We start from the raw sequence: 22,923 nt of genomic DNA, 5'->3' as shown, positions 1-22,923 counted from the left end.
TGTCACACCCTGGCCTGAACAAATAATTAAAGAAAACACAAAATACTAAGACCAAGGCGTGACAGTAACAAGGTAAAGCCAAAGATATCTAAGCTACTGTATGTTGTGAGAGTATTATACTGTATTTATAGATAATTTCATATCAAACTATATTATCAAATAATCAACTTGTTTTGAACAGTATGTCATATATTTCATTGTTTGGAATAGATTGTGACAAATAAGACCATGTATTGTATCTATGTGAAATACAGTGCCTTCGGAAAGTATTCAGACCCCTTGACTTTTTCCACATTTTGTTATGTTACAGCCTTATTATAAAATGGATTAACAAAACAAAAAAAATATCAGCAATCTACACACAATACCCCCATAATGACAAAGCGGGTTTTTCTAAATTTTTGCAAGTATATTAAAAGTACCTTATTTACGTAAGTATTCAGACCCTTTGCTATGAGACACGAAATTGAGCTCAGGTGCATCCTGTTTCCATTGATCATCCTTGAGATGTTTCTACAACTTGATTGGAGTCCACCTGTGGTAAATTCAATTGATTGATCATGATTTGGAAAGACACACACCTGTCTATATAAGGTCCCACAGTTGACAGTGCATGTCAAAGCAAAAACCAAGCCATGAGGTCGAAGGAATTGTCCCTAGAGCTCCGAGACAGGATTGTGTCGAGGCACACATCTGGGGAAGGGTACCAAAGAATTACTGCAGCATTGAAGGTCCCCAAGAACATAGTGGCCTCCATCATTCGTAAATGGAAGAAGTTTGGAACCACCAAGACTCTTCCTAGAGCTGGCAGCCTGGCCAAACTGAACAATCGGGGGAGAAGGGCCTTGGTCAGGGAGGTTACCAAGAACTCGATGGTCACTCTGAAAGAGCTCTAGAGTTCCTCTGTGGAGATGGGAGAAACTAGAAGGACAACCATCTCTGCAGCACTCCACTAATCAGGCCTTTATGGTAGAGTGGCCAGACAGAAGCCACTCCTCAGTATAAGGCACATGACAGCCCGCTTAGAGTTTGCCAAAAGGCACCTAAAGACTCCTAGACCATGAGCAACAAGATTCTCTGGTCTGATGAAACCAAGATTCAACACTTTGGCCTGAATGCCAAGCGTTAAGTCTGGAGGAAACCTGGCACCATCCCTACGGTGAAGGATGGTGGTGGCAGCACCAAGCTGTGGGGGTGTTTTTCAGCAGCAGGGACAAGGAGACCCTAAGCACACAGCCAAGACAACGCCGAAGTGGCTTCATCAGTTCTCTGAATGTCCTTGAGTGGCCAGCCAGAGCCCAGACCGGATTGAATATCTCTGGAGAGACCTGTAAATAGCTGTGCAGCAACGTTCTCCATCCAGCCTGACAGAGCTTGAGAGGATCTGCAGAGAAAAATGGTAGAAACTCCCCAAATACAAGTGCGCCAAGCTTGTAGCGTCATACCCCAGACGACTTGAGGCTGTAATTTCTGCCAAAGGTGTTTCAACAATGTACTGAGTAAAGGGTCTGAATTCTGATCTAAATGTGATTTTTTTGTTTTTAATAAATTAATAGAAATGTCTAAAAACCAGTTTTTTTCTTTGTCATTATGGAGTATTGTGTGTAGATTGATGAGGGGAAAAACAATGTAATCATTTTTCAAATAAGCTTGTAACCTAACAAAATTAGGAAAAAGTCAAGGGGTCTGAATACTTTCCGAAGGCACTGTACGTTTGGGAAATAAGTATAGAAGGACCAGCAGAGAAACTGAGTTAGATATCAACTAACTTATTACACAATTGAGACCCATGTCTGTTACTTCACAACACTAACAGGAAGTTGCATATCTTTATTTTGGCAGGAAAATATACCATCCGTCAGACCAAGTGCAGATAGTTCCTTAATCACTGACTACGTTGTTGTCCCAAAGGTTTTTGGAAACGAATGTATACCCATGCCAACAAAAATGATATCCTATGGAGCAATATAAAAACACATACATATACAAGTTGAAACCAGCAAAAAGATTTGTGTGGCCATACTAAACAATTACCAAATGCAATACCTACAAACAGCTCTCAGGTAGAACACCTTTCTGCCTGCCCTCTCCCTCCTCCTGTCACTCTCTATCTCATACTCACTCTCTCTCCCTCTATCCCTGTCTCTTTCTCCGTCTCTCTCTAATTCCTACCTTCCCTCCAACCTCCTCCTCCCATCTTACCTCCTCTCCACCATAAGGCTCAATGATCAACCCAGTTGGCGTAAATAGTAACTATTTCAGGGACAGGGGCGGGTTGGTCGTGGGGATAAATGACCGTCTGCTCTCCTGTTCCAGTCAGCATCCCAGGGAGCCTCAAACAGAGAGATGAGAGAAGCACTCAAAAACCTGGTAGGAGCGCAGAACATCACTCACAAACTAACTGATCATGAGGCACTTGTGACAACTGCTGATGTTAAAAGAGCTTGACGAATACACTTGATTAACTGATGAGGCACACTTTGAAACGACTCATCCTTTTGTTATGTGGCACTTAGTCTATGTTACAAACAATGTAGGCATATGCATCCAATTTGACTGTTGACAGTAATATCAAACTTGAATCATGTCTGTGTACTGTATACCCTAATGTTGCCCTTTGTTTCCATGAGTTATGAGGTACAGTTTGGAGTGAACAGGGATTGACATTAAGGTCTGAAAGGCACTTCTCCATCGAACAAGTCAGCAGTATTTTGTTGGTCACTTCTCTCTTGCACGAAAATGTTATTTTCACACAACATTGTCAGGACCTTTTGGTCACTTAAGTAAACAACAGGGAGGAAGCAGAAACAAATGTTTTACTGGCCCGCAGGGCTATGTCGGATGCACAACATTTGCGTGAGTTCTGGTTATAAATGTATTTTCAAGATGTCGACACATTCTGCTCGCCCAGACCAAAAGTTATGCTTCCAGTGTTGCAGACTTTTAAAGCCAAAAGGTTCAAATCGTCTCACCACAAAAACAGGCTTTTGCTATTATACCGTAGAAAACGAGTGTATTGGTGTCAATTACAAGCGATGTGGTCGCCTGTTATTCCTCTACACGAGTTGAGAACTTGTGTAGTGTCACAGGAAAAGTTTGGCTCGTAAATCAGGCCATATTAACGCTTGTTATTATTATTTTCCACTTCATTTTTTAAACTGTCAAATCTATTTTTTAAACTTGATCTTCTCACATTGCACGTTGTGCATTTCTAGGTAACTATGACGCCTGTTTCAATTACTCTTGTTGTAAACGTCTGTTATGTATTTTGATACTTGATCTTTACACCTGTCCAGTGAGGATTTACAGGTGAATAGATCGCCTGTCTTCTGTACATGAAGATACATGTCCTTTCCTTTCCTAGCTCTCTTTCCTCCTTTCCTTTCCTAATTTTCTTTCCTACCAAATTATCTTCTTCCCATCCTTTCCTGAGCTTTCTTTCCTCATTTTCTAGCTCCCTTTTAGGGATGGGCATGAGTAATCGAGTAAACGGATGTCAAAGATCGATCTTTAACCAGAGATGTTGTTTAATAGTGTAAAACTATTTGGCGGAATGTGCTTTGTGGCTGCTTGAACGGACAAGTGAAAATTTGTCTTGAAGATGACGTTAATTTGCTTTGACTCTAGGGTTCCATTTATACATGCACATTTGCAGACCCAACAAAAATGAAACCAAGCCAGCTTAAATTAAATGGAAAATAGACGCAAAGCAATTATTTAAAAAAAATAGGCAAGTATAGTGTGTAGAGAGTAATTGTACCATCTAAATGCTGTGAAATATGTTTTTTCAGCTGTTTGAGACTGGTGTACAAAACCGAAAATAAAAGACACAAAAATAAACTTAAGAATAGGAAGCATAAAAATAGTGCACGTAGAATCGATCTACCGCTTCTTAGACTTGCTTTCAATGACAATGGCAGATCTATACCTCATATTTCTATATGAATTTGGTCAGGTTGCTCAAAAGGTTACATATTGCAGCTTTAAAGTGTACATTTTAAAGCTGTGTGAACGCTATGATCCCTTATTGATGTCACTTGTTAAATCCACTTCAATCAGTGTAGATGAAGGGTAGGAGGCAGGTTAAAGAAGGGTTGAAATGTTTTGTTTTTGACAACTAAGACATGGATTGTGAATGTGTGGCCTTCATAGGGTGAATGGGTAAGACAAAAGACTCAAGTGCCTTTGAAAGGGGTATGGTAGTAGATGCCAGGCGCACTGGTTTGTGTCAAGAACTGCAATGTTGTTGGGTTTTTTCATGCTCAACAGTGTGTACCAAGAAAGGTCCACCACCCAAAGGACATCCAGCCAACTTCACATTGTGGGAAGCATTGGAGCATCTCTGTGGAACACTTTCGACACCTTGTAGAGTCCATGCCCCAACGAATTGAGGCTGTTCGGAGGGCAAGGGGGCGGGGGACCACGACATTTAAACAGGGGCATATTTGTTTGAAAAGTTGTTTGATGTACAGAAGACAGGTGGTCTATTCACCTGTAAATTCACACTGGACATTCACAACACGTGTGTAGTTTAATACCAGGCGACAACACCGCTGGTAATAGATACCAATCCCATGCGTTTTCAAGGTGAGACGATTTCAACCTATTGGCTTTCCATACCCAGTGTAGCCCCAATGTTAGGCTACTGGAATTCAGTTGTGAAAAATCACCTGCCAAATTGGGAAACCACAGAACAGGCTCAACTTGCCCGCCTGCCATAAATGCCATAAATTGTCTGTCTTTTACTTCAACAATGGGGATTTTAGGCTTACTGGAATTCTTTGCAGTTTTGTTGTTTTCAGAAAAAGAAAACAGCCCAGTTCACTTGCCCCAGGTAATATGGCAACCATTAAGGTCAATCCCTGGTGTAGACATAATTTTGTATTATAGGTGCGGTACTGGAGGCTTTACCTGTTGACGTTGGTATTGGGAATTGGGGGATCATTTCAAATGGGGATGCAAGTTTCCATCATGGCTTCTCCAGCTGAGGTAAGAAAGAATACTGACGGCCACAGCTCTGAGCTCTGTAGGGTTCAGTATTTGCTGTGAGGAGCTAAGGGATCAAAGTTAATGTACACAATGCATAATATGAGTAATAACATATGGATCACAACATCTGGCCATGCCATTGCCATCAGGAATAAACATATTATTCTTTGAGCCAAATCTCATTGTAGTAAACCAGTGTCTCTCCCTCTCTGTGTGTCTGTAGCACATCCAGAGCTTTGTGAACCAGACCTGGCTGAGGAGGTATGAAGTTCCAGTAAGCGATTCAACCAACATGCTCATCTGGTCTTTCATAGTGTCTGTGTTCAGCCTGGGAGGATGGGTCGGGGTTATACACAGTGGCAGCCTCCCTGTCACCTACGGCAGGTCAGACACTGTACACGATACACACACCCAGGAAGTGTTGTTTTTATACTAACTAATGAGGATACTCCTAATGTCTGGATTTGCAGGAAGAAAGTCCTGCTGTTCAACAACATAGTGGCCCTCGTAGCCGCTGTACTGATGGTCTTCAGTCCCATGGCCAAGTCCTTTGAGATGATCCTGCTGGGCAGATTTCTCTATGGATATAATGCTGGTATGTGTCTGTTTTGTCTCATGTGTGTGTAATTTATTGTGAGAATGTCGGGGCAGCCCGTGGTACTAGTGTTTGTAACATCTCTTGTGTCTTTCTACCTGGCCTCTCCCTCTCTTGCTTTCTTTCTCAGGCCTGGGGTGGAACGTGCAACTGATGTATCTGGGCGAGAGTTCACCCAAGAAGCTGAGAGGATTCCTAACCATCACCATCAACATCTTCAGTAGCCTGGGGAAAGTCACGGGTCAGATTGTTGGAATCAAGTCAGTACCATCAATGTTATTATTGTTTTATTTTTATATTTAACCTTTATTTAACTAGGCAAGAACAAATTCTTATTCTTACAATTATTATTATCTTACTTATTCTTACAATGACGGACAGTGGGTTAACTGCCTTGTTCAGAGGCAGAACGACAGATGTTTACCTTGTCAGCTCGGGGATTCGATCTAGCAACCTTTCGGTTACTGACCCAATACTCTAACCACTAGGCTACCTGCCGCCCTGAGTACCTACCGTCCTGAGTCTTCTCCACTTTAGATCGAATCTACTCACTCTCACATGTACCTGTCCTGGCCATTGGCATGTATTCATGATGCCAGGGGAAGCCAGGCTTCACCCAAAAATTTAACAAGAAAAAAACATATAAAATAATGGTCAAAAAGAGTATGATACTGTTGCCACCCGTAGCATTGAATGCAAGGGAAGCCTGCGAGCATTTGGCCTCCCTTGATATTTTTTTAATACAATAATAGCGTTCAGCTAAACTGAGTGAGCTCATCTGTGAATGGTCCTGGAGTACAAAAAAAAAGTATGAAGGGAAGCCAGTTTGGATTTGGCTTCACACCAATCACATCACATCAAGTCCAATGTTATTGACAGAAAAAAAACAGTTGTTGCTTGTTGTGTTGTTATCCTCCAGTGCCTAGCTAGCCAGCTAAAATTGGCCCTTTCCTAAATTAGCCATGGATGGAGATAGGGATTTGGACTTGTCATTTTACTTAATTCTAAGTACTGGCCAATGATAATAACGGCAATTCTGATCCAACCACAAATTCATACATTGTGCCTCTGGCCTGAGAGGATGGAAGTTTAATATGTAGCTAAATGTAGTAGGCTAATGTTAAATAGCTGGCTAAGCGTTTGCCAATGAAAGGAAGTTAGGCTAGTGAGCAAGCATTTTAACCAGGTAGCCTAGGACAACAAAAACTAAAATAGTGTACTGTATGACAGTTTCGTCAACATGAAAGAGAGGAGGATGGCATTGGCTTTTCTCTACAAGTAGGGTGAGTCTACCACACACACACACACACACACACACACACACACACACACACACACACACACACACACACACACACACACACACACACACACACACACACAGACATCCGCACCATGGACTGCCACATGATATTTAGCTTATGTTGATTGGACTAAATAGTTTTGGGAATCTTTTAGTTGTCACTGTACTAGACTAAGCATAGGTGATTTGATGATGTTGAAATGGTGCTGGAATAGTGAAGGCAGCTCCTGTTTTCTTTGCGACTCTCCACTCTGTGGTTCTAAATCAATAGTTGTTTAGTAGTCAGAAAATGTTGGAAACATTAACTTGCTTGTAACGGTTTGTTACATGCAATATGCTTTGTGGACTTCACCCGGACAGAGGTTGCTCTCCGGTTTTGTGATGAAACAAAGGTGTGGTTTAATTTATTCTGCCACTGTGTCTTCTTATTGTCTCGGCCTTAAGCCTATACTGTATATAACTGTGGTAAGGCGTGTAGGTTATAGAGCAAACAATGCAATTATCACAACACATAGGTTGTATAATGGCTTTTTCCCCCTGGTTTACCTTTCCCAGTGATTCTACCCACGCACCATTACTGGTCCTTGCCAAACTGAAATACAAGATTCTGATTATTCAAAATGTCATCATTTTGTGAGCACGACGTGCAAATTGTGTGAGACAATTGTGTGAAACACCAATAATATATTTGAATTTAGTTGCAGAACTTTGGCTAGAAAGTTCAATTATCAAAAGTTGTAAATATTGGAATCAAACTATAGGAGGAAAACACTCAGTATATTGGAATGGGTCAAGTCTCCCACTCACACGCGCGCACACACGCACACGCACCCACACACACACACTATCTCACCCTCTCTCCGTCTCACTCTCTCTTTCTCTCTCTCTCTCTGCAGGGAGCTGATGGGTACCGAAGACATGTGGCCCTGGCTCATGGCCCTTGGTGGCCTCCCTGCCATCCTCCAATTTGTGACCTTGTTGTTCTTCCCTGAGGCTCCCCGCTACCTATACATCGACAAGGGAGACACTGAGGGATGCAGAAAAGGTATACGTCCAGGCCAGGCATGGTCTATAACATTACATTACAGTCAAACACATCACAGGGAGGGGGGAGGGCTTGTCATGTTCTTGTTGTATTTATCATTTAATTACTTGATTTTAGATAATCAAGTATTTTAAGGCAATCAGAGAGAGTAAGTTTTCTATTGCTTTGATTGATCAGCAAATTATGAATCTTTGTGTGTGTGTGTGTGTGTGTGTGTGTGTGTGTGTGTGTGTGTGTGTGTGTGTGTGTGTGTGTGTGTGTGTGTGTGTGTGTGTGTGTGTGTGTGTGTGTGTGTGTGTGTGTGTGTGTGTGTGTGTGTGTGTGTGTGTGTGTGTGTGTGTGTGTGTGTGTTCAATAGCCCTGCACTGGCTGTGGCAGGAAGATGACCTGGAGATGGATGAAATGGGGAAGGAGAGAGCGAGCATGCAGGGCCAGAATGTTAAGACCATTTGGGATGTGCTGACTTCTCGCTGTGTCAGGTGGCAGCTGCTGGTTCTAGTCATCCCCTGTGCCGGCGTTCAGTTCTGTGGGTTTAACGCGGTGTGGCCCAATACCCTTTTCAAACTATTATGCAGACTGAAATCATTATGTGCTTGCTCAGATCTTTTCTTTTCACATTGTCCTCTCCAGCACGGTTCCAGCAACAACGTGGTGGTGTAACCAGGCCAGCGCAGTAGAATTCAGCTCGGTCCAAAAGGGCAAAATATTGATATACGTTCATGGCAATTATACGCTACCGTTCAAACGTTTGGGGTCACTTAGAAAACTCCATGTTTTTGAAAGAAAAGCACATTTTTTGTCCATTAAAATAACATCAAATTGATCAGAAATACAGTGTAGACATTGTTAATGTTGTAAATGACTATTGTAGCTGGAAACGGCTGATTTTTTAATGGAATATCTACATAGGCGTACAGAGGCCCGTTATCAGCAACCATCACTCCTGTGTTCCAATGGCATGTTGTGTTAGCTAATCCAAGTTTAGCATTTTAAAAGGCTAATTGATCATTAGAAAACCCTTTTGCAATTATGTTAACACAGCTGAAAACTGTTGTGCTGACTAAGAAGCAATAAAACTGGCCTTCTTTAGACTAGTTGAGTATCTGGAGCATCAGCATTTGTGTGTTCGATTACAGGATCAAAATGGCCAGAAACAAATAACTTTCTTCTGAAACTCGTCAGTCTATTCTTGGTCTGAGAAATTAAGGCTATTCCATGTGAGAAATTGCCAAGAAACTGAAGCTCTGGTACAACGCTGTGTACTACTCCCTTCACTGAACAGCGCAAACTGTTTCTAATCAGAATAGGAAAAGGAGTGGGAGGCCCCGGTGCACAACTGAGCAAGAGGACAAGTACATTAGAGTGTCTAGTTTGAGAAACAAGACGCCTCACATGTCCTCAACTGGCAGCTTCATTAAATATTAACACCAGTGTCAAGGTCAACAGTTAAGAGGCGATTCTGGAATGCTGGCCTTCTAGGCAGAGTTGCAAAGAAAAAGTGTGCCATTGGAACACAGGAGTGATGGTTTCTATGTAGATATTCCATTAAAATCTGCTGTTTCGGGCTACAATAGTAATTTACAACATTAACGATGTCTACACTATATTTCTGATCAATTTTATGTTATTTTAATAGGCAAAAAATACATTTTCTTTCTAAAACAAGGACATTTCTAAGTGAGCCCAAACTTTTGAACGGTAGTGTACATTTAATGTAAATGCATTATAATTGACTGATAATGTCATTCTGTACTCTTAATCAAACTTAAGAACTGTTCCAATTTTCCAGCTAAGCCCCCTTCTTGCTCTACATTTTCTCGTTGTTCTCCTTTCATCTCATCGTCTCCACAATTACCCAAAATGTGTTCTATAGATTTATTTCTACGCTTTTGACATCTTCCGTGAAGCTGGAGTAGCAGAGGACAAGATGCATTACCTGTCCATTGGCATCGGAACAACAGATCTCATCACCATCATTCTCTGTGTAAGTACCATACCATAGGTCATATAGCAGAGAATAACATTACTGTCTGTAACTGAGCCGAGTCCTAAAAAGTGTTTCAAATTGAGAATCTTGTTTGAACATGCTTTTTAGTCCAGGTCTAGGCTTAATCTGTGTCTGGATGACTTCCTTTCCCTTGACCTTTTCCCTTGATCAAGCCTTGTTGTCCCACAATCAGTCTTTTTGTGTCCATAGATATACTCACAAATGTTAATAATATAAATGACATTGTTTTGTTTATGTAATTTATATTGTTTTGTTTCTATAATGTGTTTACAATACATTACGGGTTGTGTCGTGGGCCAGTCTCTGTTGATCGACCGCGCGGGCAGGAAGATGCTGATGGGCTATGGCTACCTGTTGATGGGAGTCATCATGTCCATCCTGATTGTTATGCTGTCTATCAAGGTAACTAACAGGTCAAATCCTCAGGGCTTTTCTGGGCTGTTCTTTCAAATTATAATAATATATTGCCACCTAGCTGACATTTACTCACCAAGCTAAAAACCCCAAATCAACTTAGAGTGGCAAGAAAAAGTATGTGAATTTCTGCATAAATTGGTCATAACATAACATCTTCATCTACAGTATGTCACAACAATAGACAAACACAGTCTGCTTAAAACTAATAACACACAGAAAATTATACATTTTCATGTCTTTATTGAACACACCGTGAAAACATTCATATTGCAGGGTGGGAAAAGTATGTGAACCCTTGAATTTAGTAACTGTTTGACCCTCCTTTGGCAGCAATAACCTCAAGCAAACATTTTCTGTAGTTGCGGATCAGACCTGCACAGTGGTCAGGAGGAATTTTGGACCATTCCTCTTTACAAAACTGTTTCAGTTCAGCAATATTCTTGGGATGTCTGGTGTGAACTGCTCTCTTGAGATCATGCCACAGCATCTCAATCTGTTTGAGGTCAGGACTCTGACTGGGCCAGTCCAGAAGGTGTATTTTCTTCTTTTGAAGCCATTCTGTTGTTGATTTACTTCTGTGTTTTGGGTCGTTGTCCCGTTGCTTCACCCAACTTCTGTTGAGCTTCAATTGGCGGACAGATAGCCTAACATTCTCCTGCAAAATATCTTGATAAACTTGGGAATTTGTTTTTCCGTCGATGATAGCAAGCTGTCCAGGCCCCGAGGCAGTAAAGCAGCCCCAAACCATGATGCTCCCTCCACCATACTTTACAGTTGGGATGAGATTTTGATTTTGGTGTGACTCTTCAACAGAGATGTTGGCATGTTCCAGAGATTTCTGTAAGTCTTTAGCTGACACTAGGATTCTACTTAACCTTCTTGAGCATTCTGCGCTGTGCTCTTGCAATCATCTTTGCAGGACGGCCACTCATAGGGAGAGTAGCAACAGTGCTAAACTTTCTCCATTTATAAACTATTTGTCTTAGCGTGGACTGATGAACATCAAGGCTTTTAGAGATACTTTTGTAACCCTTTCCAGCTTTATGCAAGTCAACAATTCTTAATCTTAAGTCTTCTGAGATATCTGTAGTTCGAGGCATGCTTCACATCAGGCAATGCTTCTTGTGAATAGCAAACACACATTTTGTAAGTGTTTTTTTATAGGGCAAGGCAGCTCTAATCAACATCTCCAATCTCGTCTCATTGATTGAACTCCAGGTTAGCTGACTCCTGACTCCAATTAGCCTAGTGGTTCACATACGTTTTCCAACCCACACTGTGGATGTTTAAATGATGTATTCAATATAGACAAGAAAAATACAATAATGTGTGTTATTAGTTAAAGCACACTATGTTTGTCTATTGTTGTGACTTAGATGAAGATCAGATCAAATTTGATGACCAATTTCTGCAGAAATCCAGGTAAATTTAAAAGGGTTCACATACTTTTTCTTGCCACTGTATACATGTACATGGTGATTCCTGATGAAATTGAACCCACAGCTTTGATGTTGCTGGTGCTATGCCATAGAAGAAGGGCCAAGCATGAGATCCAATACAGTTCTTTGTCTCTCAACAGGACCTGTACTCATGGGTCCCGTATGCTAACATCGCCCTCATCTTCTCTGTCGTCTGCGTTTATGGACTAGGACCTTGTGAGTTCTCAAAAAATGATAGTCCCCTCATGAGTCATATTTCACAAGTCTACACCTGTGGTCTGAGTGGTTTGTGGTTGTGGCTAGCTAAGTGAGCAAACCCCAGACGGAGTTATTTGTCATGGTACTAAATTCTCTTCCTAGCTGGAATAGCCAGCATCCTCCCTGCAGATATCTTCCTGCAGGCCTGGAGACCGTCCGCTTACGTCATTTGCGGCTCCATCAACTGGTTAAGCCTGTTCTTGATTGGAATGTTCTTCCCCTTCCTAGTGGTGAGATACTTACTGGTCTAAGTCTTCAATGCACACACTCGATGATTGGAACATACCCTTTTTTCACAATGGAAACAAATCGAGCCGAGCCAAGTCAAACTGTACTGGGCTTGGCCTGGTTACATATCCACCATAATTGCTCGGACTGTGCTGGAAAGGACAGTGTAAAAAGAAAACATTCAAACGAGTATAGTATGGTTCAGGTCACCCCCTATAGTGTGATTCAAGCATTAGAACACACTTGACATACTGTAGCAAGCAATAAGCCTGCATTTTACTGAAAAGAAAATAAATAAGATAAATGCTCATGGATTGTGGTAGACGGTTTCTGAAAGTCTTTCTTTTTTTCTGTCATATGCAGGCTAATGGGCTATAGTGTCCCCTGACAGAGGGTCAGTGAGTTACTGTAGATCCTGGTCCCGGGGACCCGAAGGGGTGCACATTTTAGCTCTTGCCCGAGCACTACACCCCTGATTCCACTTGTCAACTCATCATCAAACTGTTGATTAGTTGAATCGAGTGTGCTTGGGCTCATCAGCGGCTCCATCAAGAAACACTGCTGTAGATCTATGGATCTGTTTAACGTTGGTATTTGTGTGCCCCATGTAGGATGGACTGGGCCAGTTCTGCTTCCTGATCTTTGTAGCATACTGCCTCTTCAGCGCAGTGTTTGTGCTCTACTTCATCCCAGAGACCAAAGGCAAGGGCATGGTGGAGATCATGGAGGACTTTAACAAACTCAACTACAAGAACAGGGGAACAGACACGGAAAAGGCTGACTTTGTTATGGCAACGAAATTTTAAAGAAATGTATTGAGTGGCTTGAGCGATATTGGTACACTCTTAGAAAAAAAGGGTTCCAAAAGGGTTCTTCGGTTATCCCCATAGGAGCACCCTTTTTGGTTCCAGGTAGAACCCTCTGTGGAAAGGGTTATGTTTGGATAGAAGTGTTAAGAGATGTACTTTGTTTAGTTGTTATTTTGAATGTGGCTTTACAGCAACAAAAAAAAATCTGTCATAACGCTGTTCTTACATTCTAGTCAGGGGTCCTATGTAGGGCTGTGGTGGTCATGAAATTTTGTCAGCAGATGATTGTCAAGCAAATAACTACCGGTCTCAGAGTAATTGACCGTTAATGAACATAAATACATTTAGCATCTCCTGGCTTCCACTCATAGCCTACAAGCCTAATGCAGACCTTTGGAACATCTACATTTAATCAAGTCTAATAAATCCATGTAAAATTGCCCACACCATCACAATAAATAGAAAATGTAGTCTATTTCAGAAGAACAGAATAGCATACTCTTGCGTTGTCCTTTTGTTAGGCCCTGATCTGGCAATGCCATTATTGCTGTGGGTTACACTAGTTCATTTAGCAGACAAGATTTGCTTAGATCAAATAGATGCAAATGATCCAACTGTTGTTTTGAATGGTGTGTAATATTGAATTGTTTAGAACAGATTGTGATAATAAATGATGTATCCTTTGGTTAGATTGGAAAATCAATGATCGAAGTTAATACATGTCTACAGGCTTCCTACTTTGGTCCCGTGCGGTCTATCATTCCATAGACATCCTTCATCAAAACCTTTGTTATAGCAAGAACATGACGACCTAATATTTGTCCGAATAAACAAGACCATTCAAGCCATCTGTCTATGTGAACCACATTAATAAGTGTACTGTAGAGCCAGGTGGAGGACCAGCAGAGAACAGTGAGTAAGATAAACTAACCGATTACACAGTTTGATAAACATTACACGTAAAGGGAGACCCCATGTCGTTGCATATTCTTTATTATGGCGGCAAAGTTTACGTTCAGTACAGATCGTTGTTTTATCATTGGCATCCCCATGGTTTTTCATAAATAGTGCATTGAAATACCAATTAGACAAATTATCTAATTTGGAGAAAGCAGTCATCACATACATACGATAATGCTAGACATTTAATTTATGAAAATCTAACTGCTATATTTATCTGCCATATGCGCTTGAAAATGTATGTTAATTCATGTTTTATTCTCAATTTGCGTTAGGAAATCAGTTCAGAAGTTCAGTAGAAAAAAATGCAGTTACACCTTTGTCTGTTTCTTTATTCTTTTTAGAGATCAATTATTATTATTATTTTTTTGTTGCCAATAACAATCACCAGTACCGTGATGCTCAGTCATCAAAACACAAACAAACAGGGAAAAAGAAAGGCAACTTAAATACAATAGTAGAACAAAAAAAAACACGATGGCGTACACCCAGAAAAATTATTTTGTGTGGAGGTGCTGACTAATGGCGAATAAACGAAACCAAAAAAAATTAAGAGATTCGCACACTCCATATATAAACGCCCAGTAATTTATTTGGTAAATCACCAATGTTTCGGCATCCATGTGCCTTCTTCAGGGTGAGGCGTTGGTGATTTGCCCAGTAAATTACTGGAAGTTTATATATGGAGTGTGCAACTATCTTTATAGTTTATAACTTTCAAATAATGCACAATACTTTTCCAAAACATAACTTACAGTATCAAACCAAGTCGGAAATTACTGTTTTATTTATTCCTTATAATGTGCTCAATGTGAAACTGGGCTTTGGGCAACACCTATACCGTCCAGTTTACAGATGGACATGTTCAGACAGTGTCTCACGGAACAATTGGTAAGTTATTTATGTTGTATCAAGACACTTCCCTAAACGTCTATCCCTTACAAAAAAATTCAACCTAATGCCAAACAGGACACAAGGGAACATGATGTAACTTAGTTTTGGCAAGAAATGCTGGAGTCACAAGGCCGGGGCTCGATATCGGTGGGAAGGAACCTGGTGAGATCCAGTTTGGACCAGGAAGATGTTAATTCTCTCGCTTCCCCCAATGTCAAGGTTACCTTCCACTATTCGGCTGAATGATCAACCCATACGGTGTGATGAGTAACAGGGAGAGGGTGGCGATTGTTAGCCCATGGGTCAGCATCATGTGATCAACCCAGTGTCTACCTCCTCTCCTGTTCCAACCAGCAACCAGGGAGCCTCAAACGGAAAGATAGGAGAAGCACTCAACGACCTGGTAATACAATAGAACATCAGATACACAATCGCTGATGGAATTGTTCAGTAAATAGTATAAAGAAATATTTATACTGCACACTTATACTGCACACATCCTGAAATTACAAGTTCATACAAATATCTATTGTTGAGTCAAAACTTTAAACAAAACTTAAGCATCTTATTTGACTGATCTATCCAATTTGAATAATGTCTTTGATATTAGCGTTTGTTTCTGTCACGATCTTTGAAATGAGCGGACCAATGCGCAGCATGCATAGAGTTCCACATGTTTATTCAAATGAAACTCAACAATAAACAGCAAACGAGACGTAACTATTGGAGTGCTCACAGGCACTACACAAAAACAAGATCCCACAAACTAAAGTTGGGAAAAAGGCTGTCTAAGTGTGATCCCCAATCAGAGACAACGATAGACAGCTGCCTCTGACTGGGAACCATACCTGGCCAACAAAGAAATAGAAAAACTAGAATGCCCTCCCAAATCACACCCTGACCTAACCAAATAGAGAAATAAAAAGGCTCTCTAAGGTCAGGGCGTGACAGTTTCATTAAGAAGTTTAGAATTTGTAGTTACTCTAAGACATCCTTCTTTATATTCTGGTTGCAGTACTGGAGGCCTTGCCTGTTGAAGTTGGTATTGGGAATCGGGGGATCAGCATGGGATGCATGCGAGCAGAGAGAAAAAAACATGGTGGGGTTGAGGTTACAGGAATCCTGTTGGCATATGTTTGCACTGTATATGATAGGCAATGCATATTATGCGTGATACTATTTGAAGTATGGCCAACATAAGCAGGGTTGTCCACTAACCACGGGTTGATCAGTCAACAGAGCTTCATCCTGTTCACTTCCTAAGCACTGGGATGACACACATGATAAATCAGCTGCTTACTCAGCTAAACCTCTCGTTTAAGTGGAAATGAATACACTAATATCTAACAGAGATCTACGCGTTTTTGCTCAATTAGAATAGTCTACATTCAAAGTACTTGCACAAGTGATCATCCAACCTGGTCGTGTGGCGCCAGGACAACAACCTCTCCCTCAATGTGATCAAGACAAAGGAGATGATTGTGGACTACAGGAAAAGGAGGACCGAGCACGCCCCCATTCTCATCGACAGGGCTGTAGTGGAGCAGGTTAAGAGCTTCAAGTTCCTTGGAGTCCACATCACCAACATAGTCCAAAGACCATCAAGACAGTCGTGAAGAGGGCACGACAAAACCTATTCCCCCTCAGGAGACTGAAAACATTTGGCATTGGGTCCTCAGATCCTCAAAAGGTTCTACAGCTGCACCATCGAGAGTATCCTGACTGGTTGCATGATTGCCTGGTATGGCAACTGCTCGGTCTCTGACCACAAGGAACTACAGAGGGTAGTGCGTACGGCCCAGTACATCACTGGGGCCAAGCTTTCTGCCATCCAGGACCTCTATACCAGGTGGTGTCAGAGGGAGGCCCTAAAAATAGTCTCCAGGCACCCTAGTCATAGACTGTTCTCTCTGCTACCGCACGGCAAGCAGTACCAGAGCGCCAAGTCTAGGTCCAAAGGGCTTCTAAACAGCTTCTAACCCCAAGCCATAAGACTCCTGAACATCTAATCAAATGGCTTCCCAGACTACTTGCATTGTCCCACCCCCTCTTTTACGCTGCCGCTACTCTGTTATGATCTCAAATCAAATAAATGTTATTAGTCACATGCTCCGAATACAACAGGTAGACCTTACAGTGAAATGCTTACACACAAGCTCCTAACCAACAATGCAGTTTCAAAAAATACAAATAAGAATAAGAAATAAAAGTAAGAAGTCATTAAGAGCAGCAGTAAAATAGCAATAGCGAGACTATATAGGGGGGTACCGGTACAGAGTCAATGGGCGGGAGCACCGATTAGTTGAGGTAATATGTACATGTAGGTAGAGTTATTAAAGTGACTATGCATCAATGATAACAATAGAGAGTAGAAGCTTTATATCTGGTCATCATATCTGGTCATCATCTCATCTTTCATCATCTGGTCTTTCATCGTGTCTGTGTTCAGCCTGGGAGGATGGGTCGGGCTATAGACAGTGGCAGCTTCTCTGTCACCCACGGTCGGTTAGGCACTGTTCACAACAACACACACACTGAATGTACAAAACATCTCCATGAAGTAGACTGACTGACCTGGTGAATCCAGGTGGAAGCTATGATCCCTTATTGACGTCTTGTGCTAAATCCACTTCAATCAGTGTAGATGAAGGGGAGGAGACAGGTTAAAGAAGGATTTTTATGCCTTGAGACAATTGAGACATGGATTGTGTATGTGTGCCGTTCATGGGGATGACAAAAGATTTAAGTATGGTAGCAGGTGCCAGTCGCACCGGGTTGAGTGTGTCAAGAATTGCAATGATGCTGGGTTTTTCATGCTCAACAGTTTTCTACGTGTATCAAGAAACAGATTAATATTGCCATTGAGAAAATTCAAAACAAAACGAGACATTACCTTTTTCAAGGTCAGTCTCGCAAAAAGACGCATTCTTGCGTTCTAATTACCCGCTATTCAAAGTGCTCTGAACAAATTAAGGGAATGGTTCACAAACATTGGCACATCCTAAAATCTGATGATAGTCTCGGTAATGTGTTTTCGGACCTTCCCTTGGTCGAATTCTCGCGGGGCAGAAATCTCAGAGACCAATTGGTAAACTCTGATTTACCACCCCAAGATATTCCTGAACAACGTTTATTTGCGCCCCTACTGGATGGAAATTACAAATGTAATGGCTGTGCTCAATGCAATGGCACTTATAAATGTAGATCCTTCAAACACCCACAAACAGGGAAATCGATCCCAATAAAAGGTGTTTTTACGTGCTCCACTAAGGCAGTTATTTATCTTATAACTTGTCCTTGTGGTAAAAAGGAAGTAGGTAAAACAAAGCGCGAATTAAAAGTACGTATCTCAGAGCATCGGAGCACCATGAGATGTAAAAACTTGACTTATCCAGTTGCGGCCCACTTCTTGGAGGCAGGCCACTCGATTTCGTCTCTGCGTTATATTGGCATCGAACATGTCACCCTCCCTGGGAGAGGGGGTGACCTTGATAATTTATTGTTAAAACGAGAGGCTGCCTGGATCTTTAATTTAAAGACCATTGCGCCCTTCGGTCTCAACGTAGACTTTGATCTGAAGCCATTCTTGTGATTATTGTGACTTTGCCATTGTAATTGTGTGTAAACTTGTATAGTCAAATTAATCTATGATCGTATGCTATCCATTTGTTTGTATGATGTTCTTTGTACGACATTTTAATATTTGATTATTCACCAATGATATTAGGCCACTCCTGGCCATGATTACAGACGCCTGTGTCTTTTGACACTATATAAACGAGTCATCCCGCAGTGTTTGTGATTATACCCAGATGAAGACAGCCTGGCTGTCAAAACGTTGAGTGTGCGGCTCTCTTTTATTTTCAAGTTTCTACTCCGGTAGCCAGCACCTCGTCTTAATAGGTGTGCGTTTCTTTTTCTTCTATATCAAGAAACATCCACCATCCACAGGACATCCAGCCAACTTGACACAACTGTGGGAAGCATTGGAGTCTACATGGGTTAGCGTTCCTGTGGAACATTTTCGACACCTTGTGAAGTCCACGCACTGACGAATTGAGGCTGTTCTGTCGGCAAAAGGGGGTGCAACTCAATATTAAGCAGGTTTTCCTGATGTCTTCTGTATGGTTTTGCAGGAAGAAAGCGTAGCTTACCTATTAGTTTGTGTAGCTTACCTATTAGTTTGTGTAGCTTACCTGTTAGTTTGTGTAGCTTACCTGTTAGTTTGTGTAGCTTACCTGTTAGTTTGTGTAGCTTACCTATTAGTTTGTGTAGCTTACCTATTAGTTTGTGTAGCTTACCTATTAGTTTGTGTAGCTTACCTATTAGTTTGTGTAGCTTACCTGTTAGTTTGTGTAGCTTACCTGTTAGTTTGTGTAGCTTACCTGTTAGTTTGTGTAGCTTACCTATTCGTTTGTGTAACTGACCCATTTGTTTTTTTATCCTCTCCCTCCCTTCTCTCGCTCACTCTCTCTCTCTCTTTCTTTCAATCTTACTCTGTATATCTCTTTCCTCATACCGCTCCCTCCCCTCTCTCACTATCTGTGGTTTTAGGCCTGAGGCTGAGGGTGTACCTGGGTGAAAGCTCCATCTTCAATGGCTTCAGGAATGTCATGGTCAGATTGTCAGTACCCTTGTTACTTAACCACCTAACTCGCGTCCTGTGGTCCGTTTACCCTTTCAGTGGTAGTTGTTCTAGCCTGGTCAAGCATACTGACCTCGGTGTTGTGCTCACAGTGCAGCGGTCACTCAGTCTGGTTGACGGGCTACAGTTCATGTTCATGACACCTTAATACGTCCTCAGTACCCACAATCACAGTGGAGTTACATAGATTGCATCCATAGAGTCAAAGAGGGCAACATACAGATTAGCTCAGCCACAGTGACCGTCTAATTCTGTAAAAGATGAAGCCAACTCTCTTGCCATCTATCTCACTTAGAGAAAGAGGAGGACTTTCAAGGTTCACACCATTCAGTCAAATCCCCTTCTGAATGTTCCAGTTGACCGCCCTGAGCCTTCTCCACTCCAAATCGGACCAGCTCAACCTCGCCATCATGTGCCCTGGATTACCCTGTCCTGGCCCGGCTGGACTGAACAAGATTCTGAACAACTCATCGGACAAATGACTAGAAATGGAATCCCTTTGTAGCATGATGTTGTACACATTTATGGCAAAGTTCTCAAAATAAATATGTGAAATAAATTCTAATAGGAGAATTTTAGCAAGTTTGAAGGTTGATGTTCAAGTATCAAACATAGAATTAGGATGGAAGGAAGACACTGTGTGGTTGAAATAGTCACGCACGCACACGTGTACACACACACACACACACACTCTCACCCTCTCTCTCTCCCACTCTCTCTCTCACTGTCTCTCTCTCTCTCTCTCTGCAGGGAGCTGATGGGTACCGATAACATGTGGCCCTGGCTCATGGCCCTTGGTGGCCTCCCTGCCATCCTCCAGTTTGTGACCTTTCTCTTTTACCCTGAGGCTCCCCGCTACCTATACATCGACAAGGGAGACACTGAGGGCTGCAAAAAAAGGTGTACGTCCAGGCATGGTCTATAACATTACATTACAGTCAAACACATAACAGGGAGGGGGAGGGCTTGTCATGTTCTTGTTGTATTTATCATTTAATTACTTGATTTTAGATAATCAAGTATTTTAAGGCAATCAGAGAGTAAGTTTTCTATTGCTTTGATTGATCAACAAATTATGAATCTTTGTGTGTGTGTGTTCAATAGCCCTGCACTGGCTGTGGCAGGAAGATGACCTGCAGATGGAGATGGATGAAATGGGGAAGGAGAGAGCGAGTATGCGCTCAGTCCAGGGCTATATCATCAAATCAAATCAAATGTATTTATATAGCCCTTCGTACATAAGCTGATATCTCAAAGTGCTGTACAGAAACCAGTCCTCTTCTGGCTGTGCCGGGTGGAGATTATAACAGAACATGGCCAAGATGTTCAAATGTTCATAAATGACCAGCATGGTCCAATAATAAGAAAGAGAGAATTAGAGAGAGCACACTTAAATTCACACAGGACACCGAATAGGACAGGAGAAGTACTCCAGATATAACAAACTGACCCTAGCCCCCCGACACATAAACTACTGCAGCATAAATACTGGAGGCTGAGACAGGAGGGGTCAGGAGACACTGTGGCCCCATCCGAGGACACCCCCGGACAGGGCCAAACAGGAAGGATATAACCCCACCCACTTTGCCAAAGCACAGCCCCCACACCACGAGAGGGATATCTTCAACCACCAACTTACCATCCTGAGTATAGGATGGTATAGCCCACAAAGATCTCCGCCACGGGGGGCAACCCAGACAGGAAGATCACATCAGTGACTCAACCCACTCAAGTGACGCACCCCTCCCAGGGATGGTATGAAAGAGCCCCAGTAAGCCAGTGACTCAGCCCCTGTAATAGGGTTAGAGGCAGAGAATCCCAGTGGAAAGAGGGGAACCGGCCAGGCAGAGACAGCAAGGGCGGTTCGTTGCTCCAGAGCCTTTCCGTTCACCTTCCCACTCCTCGGCCAGACTACACTCGATCATATGACCCACTGAAGAGATGATAATGTGAATCTTTTATTTTGACATCTTATGCTGGGTTTTGGAAGAAGGATGTTCCTTGATTATCTAGACCTTACAATAGTCAAACATAGAATTACGTTCCATAACGTACAACATAACAATTCACATATAACATATATCAGTACACATCATATCCGATATGGTGAGGTGAGGCGTGTATATGATGCTTCTGTTGTATAAAATATTATTTATGCGTATGTAGGAGGATGACCTGTAGATGGATGACATGGGGAAGGAGAGGCTTGCAGGGCTCGAAGGTTAAGACCATGTGGGACGCTCTGACTTCTCGCTGTGTCAGGTGGCAGCTGCTGGCTCTGGTCATCCCTTGTGCCGGTATTCAGTTTTGTGGTAATAACACAGTGAGTCTGTTTTAACCGTATCTACCTTTACTGCATTTACCATTAGTCACAAGTATGAATCCAATGTCAATACTTTATTTTTTCCCTGATTAGGTTATTCTGTAAAGTGAAGAGCTGCTCTATTCCCTTCCCTTTTCATAATTAAACACCTACAAATAGGAGCCCTCGCTTGCTCTACCTTTCTCTTTTCATCTCATCGTCTCCACAATTACCCAAAATGACCCAAAATGTGTTCTATAGATTTATTTCTACACTTTCGACATCTTCGGTGAAGCTGGAGTAGCAGAGAGGACCTGTACTCATGGTTTCCCTATGTTAACATCACCCTCATCTTCTTTGTCATCTGTATTTATGGACTAGGACCTTGTGAGTACATCATTTCTTATGTATTATGCATGTCTTATTTTCACAAGTCTACAGCTGTAGGCTAAGTGGTGTGTACGATTCCAGATCTGAGTATTGGGAGTCGAGTGAGCTACGTAGTGGTCAAATGCTGCTCCAAGTCAACATACACACAGAACCTCAAAGTTGCAAACATTTCATTGATCAAAAAGACTGCCATTCTTGACAGTTGCATATCTCTGAGGTCCTACTGTCTGTCTGTACCCTTATCTTTTGTCCGGGAAACTGTCAAATTCAGATTCAAAATGGTATATTACCATTGATTAACCAACAAGACACAACATTTGGGCCCTCTGTTTTCATTTGACAGTCAATCGACTAAATCTATACCATGAGCCCCAATGATATGACACTGAAAACAAAATAGCCCATCAAAACAATGTTGCTGGGCAAGAAATGTCATGACAGTCTTTCCTTTTCAACACCTAAATGTCACCACTTTGGAGCCGATGTCTATGCAGATTGGTTGTCTGGAAGTGAGTAGAAATATATACTGAACTAAAATCGAAACGCAACATTCAACAATTTCAATGATTATACTGAGCTACAGTTAATATAGGGAAATCAGTCCATTGAAATGTAACTAGGCACAAATGTATGGAATTCTC

The 22,923-nt window shown here is 41.8% G+C and overlaps 1 protein-coding gene and 1 long non-coding RNA gene across 7 annotated transcripts; both read left to right on the top strand.

Annotated features, from left to right (window-relative positions):
* Window positions 1-1,995: 1,995 nt before the first annotated feature.
* Window positions 1,996-13,939, top strand: LOC118388781 (solute carrier family 2, facilitated glucose transporter member 11-like). 5 transcript variants are annotated; one of them, XM_035778245.2, is made up of 13 exons: window positions 1,996-2,370; window positions 2,631-2,856; window positions 4,891-4,989; window positions 5,213-5,373; window positions 5,460-5,584; window positions 5,715-5,844; window positions 7,784-7,932; window positions 8,291-8,472; window positions 9,806-9,916; window positions 10,241-10,342; window positions 11,937-12,012; window positions 12,157-12,284; window positions 12,894-13,939. In XM_035778245.2, the coding sequence occupies exons 2-13, from the start codon at window positions 2,812-2,814 to the stop codon at window positions 13,086-13,088; spliced, it is 1,503 nt and encodes a 500-aa protein (XP_035634138.1). In that variant the 5' UTR covers window positions 1,996-2,370; window positions 2,631-2,811; the 3' UTR covers window positions 13,089-13,939. The 5 variants fall into 5 exon arrangements, with proteins under 5 accessions (XP_035634138.1, XP_035634137.1, XP_035634139.1 ...); XM_035778247.2 differs by having other exon boundaries at window positions 2,004-2,370; window positions 2,631-2,699; XM_035778244.2 differs by having other exon boundaries at window positions 1,996-2,856.
* A 4,786-nt stretch (window positions 13,940-18,725) lies between these two features.
* Window positions 18,726-20,825, top strand: LOC118389522 (uncharacterized). 2 transcript variants are annotated; one of them, XR_004826748.2, is made up of 4 exons: window positions 18,726-19,049; window positions 19,500-19,569; window positions 19,886-20,490; window positions 20,695-20,825. It is a non-coding gene; the product is annotated as an uncharacterized LOC118389522 (long non-coding RNA). The 2 variants fall into 2 exon arrangements; XR_004826747.2 differs by having other exon boundaries at window positions 19,500-20,490.
* The last annotated feature ends 2,098 nt before the right edge of the window (window positions 20,826-22,923 follow it).

The sequence above is a fragment of the Oncorhynchus keta genome, chromosome 10, assembly GCF_023373465.1.
Source record: "Oncorhynchus keta strain PuntledgeMale-10-30-2019 chromosome 10, Oket_V2, whole genome shotgun sequence".
In the NCBI taxonomy this organism is placed as follows: Eukaryota; Metazoa; Chordata; class Actinopteri; order Salmoniformes; family Salmonidae; genus Oncorhynchus; species Oncorhynchus keta.
The sequence above is the reverse complement of the archived record's forward strand: the minus strand, read 5'-3'. Positions and strand labels throughout refer to the sequence as shown.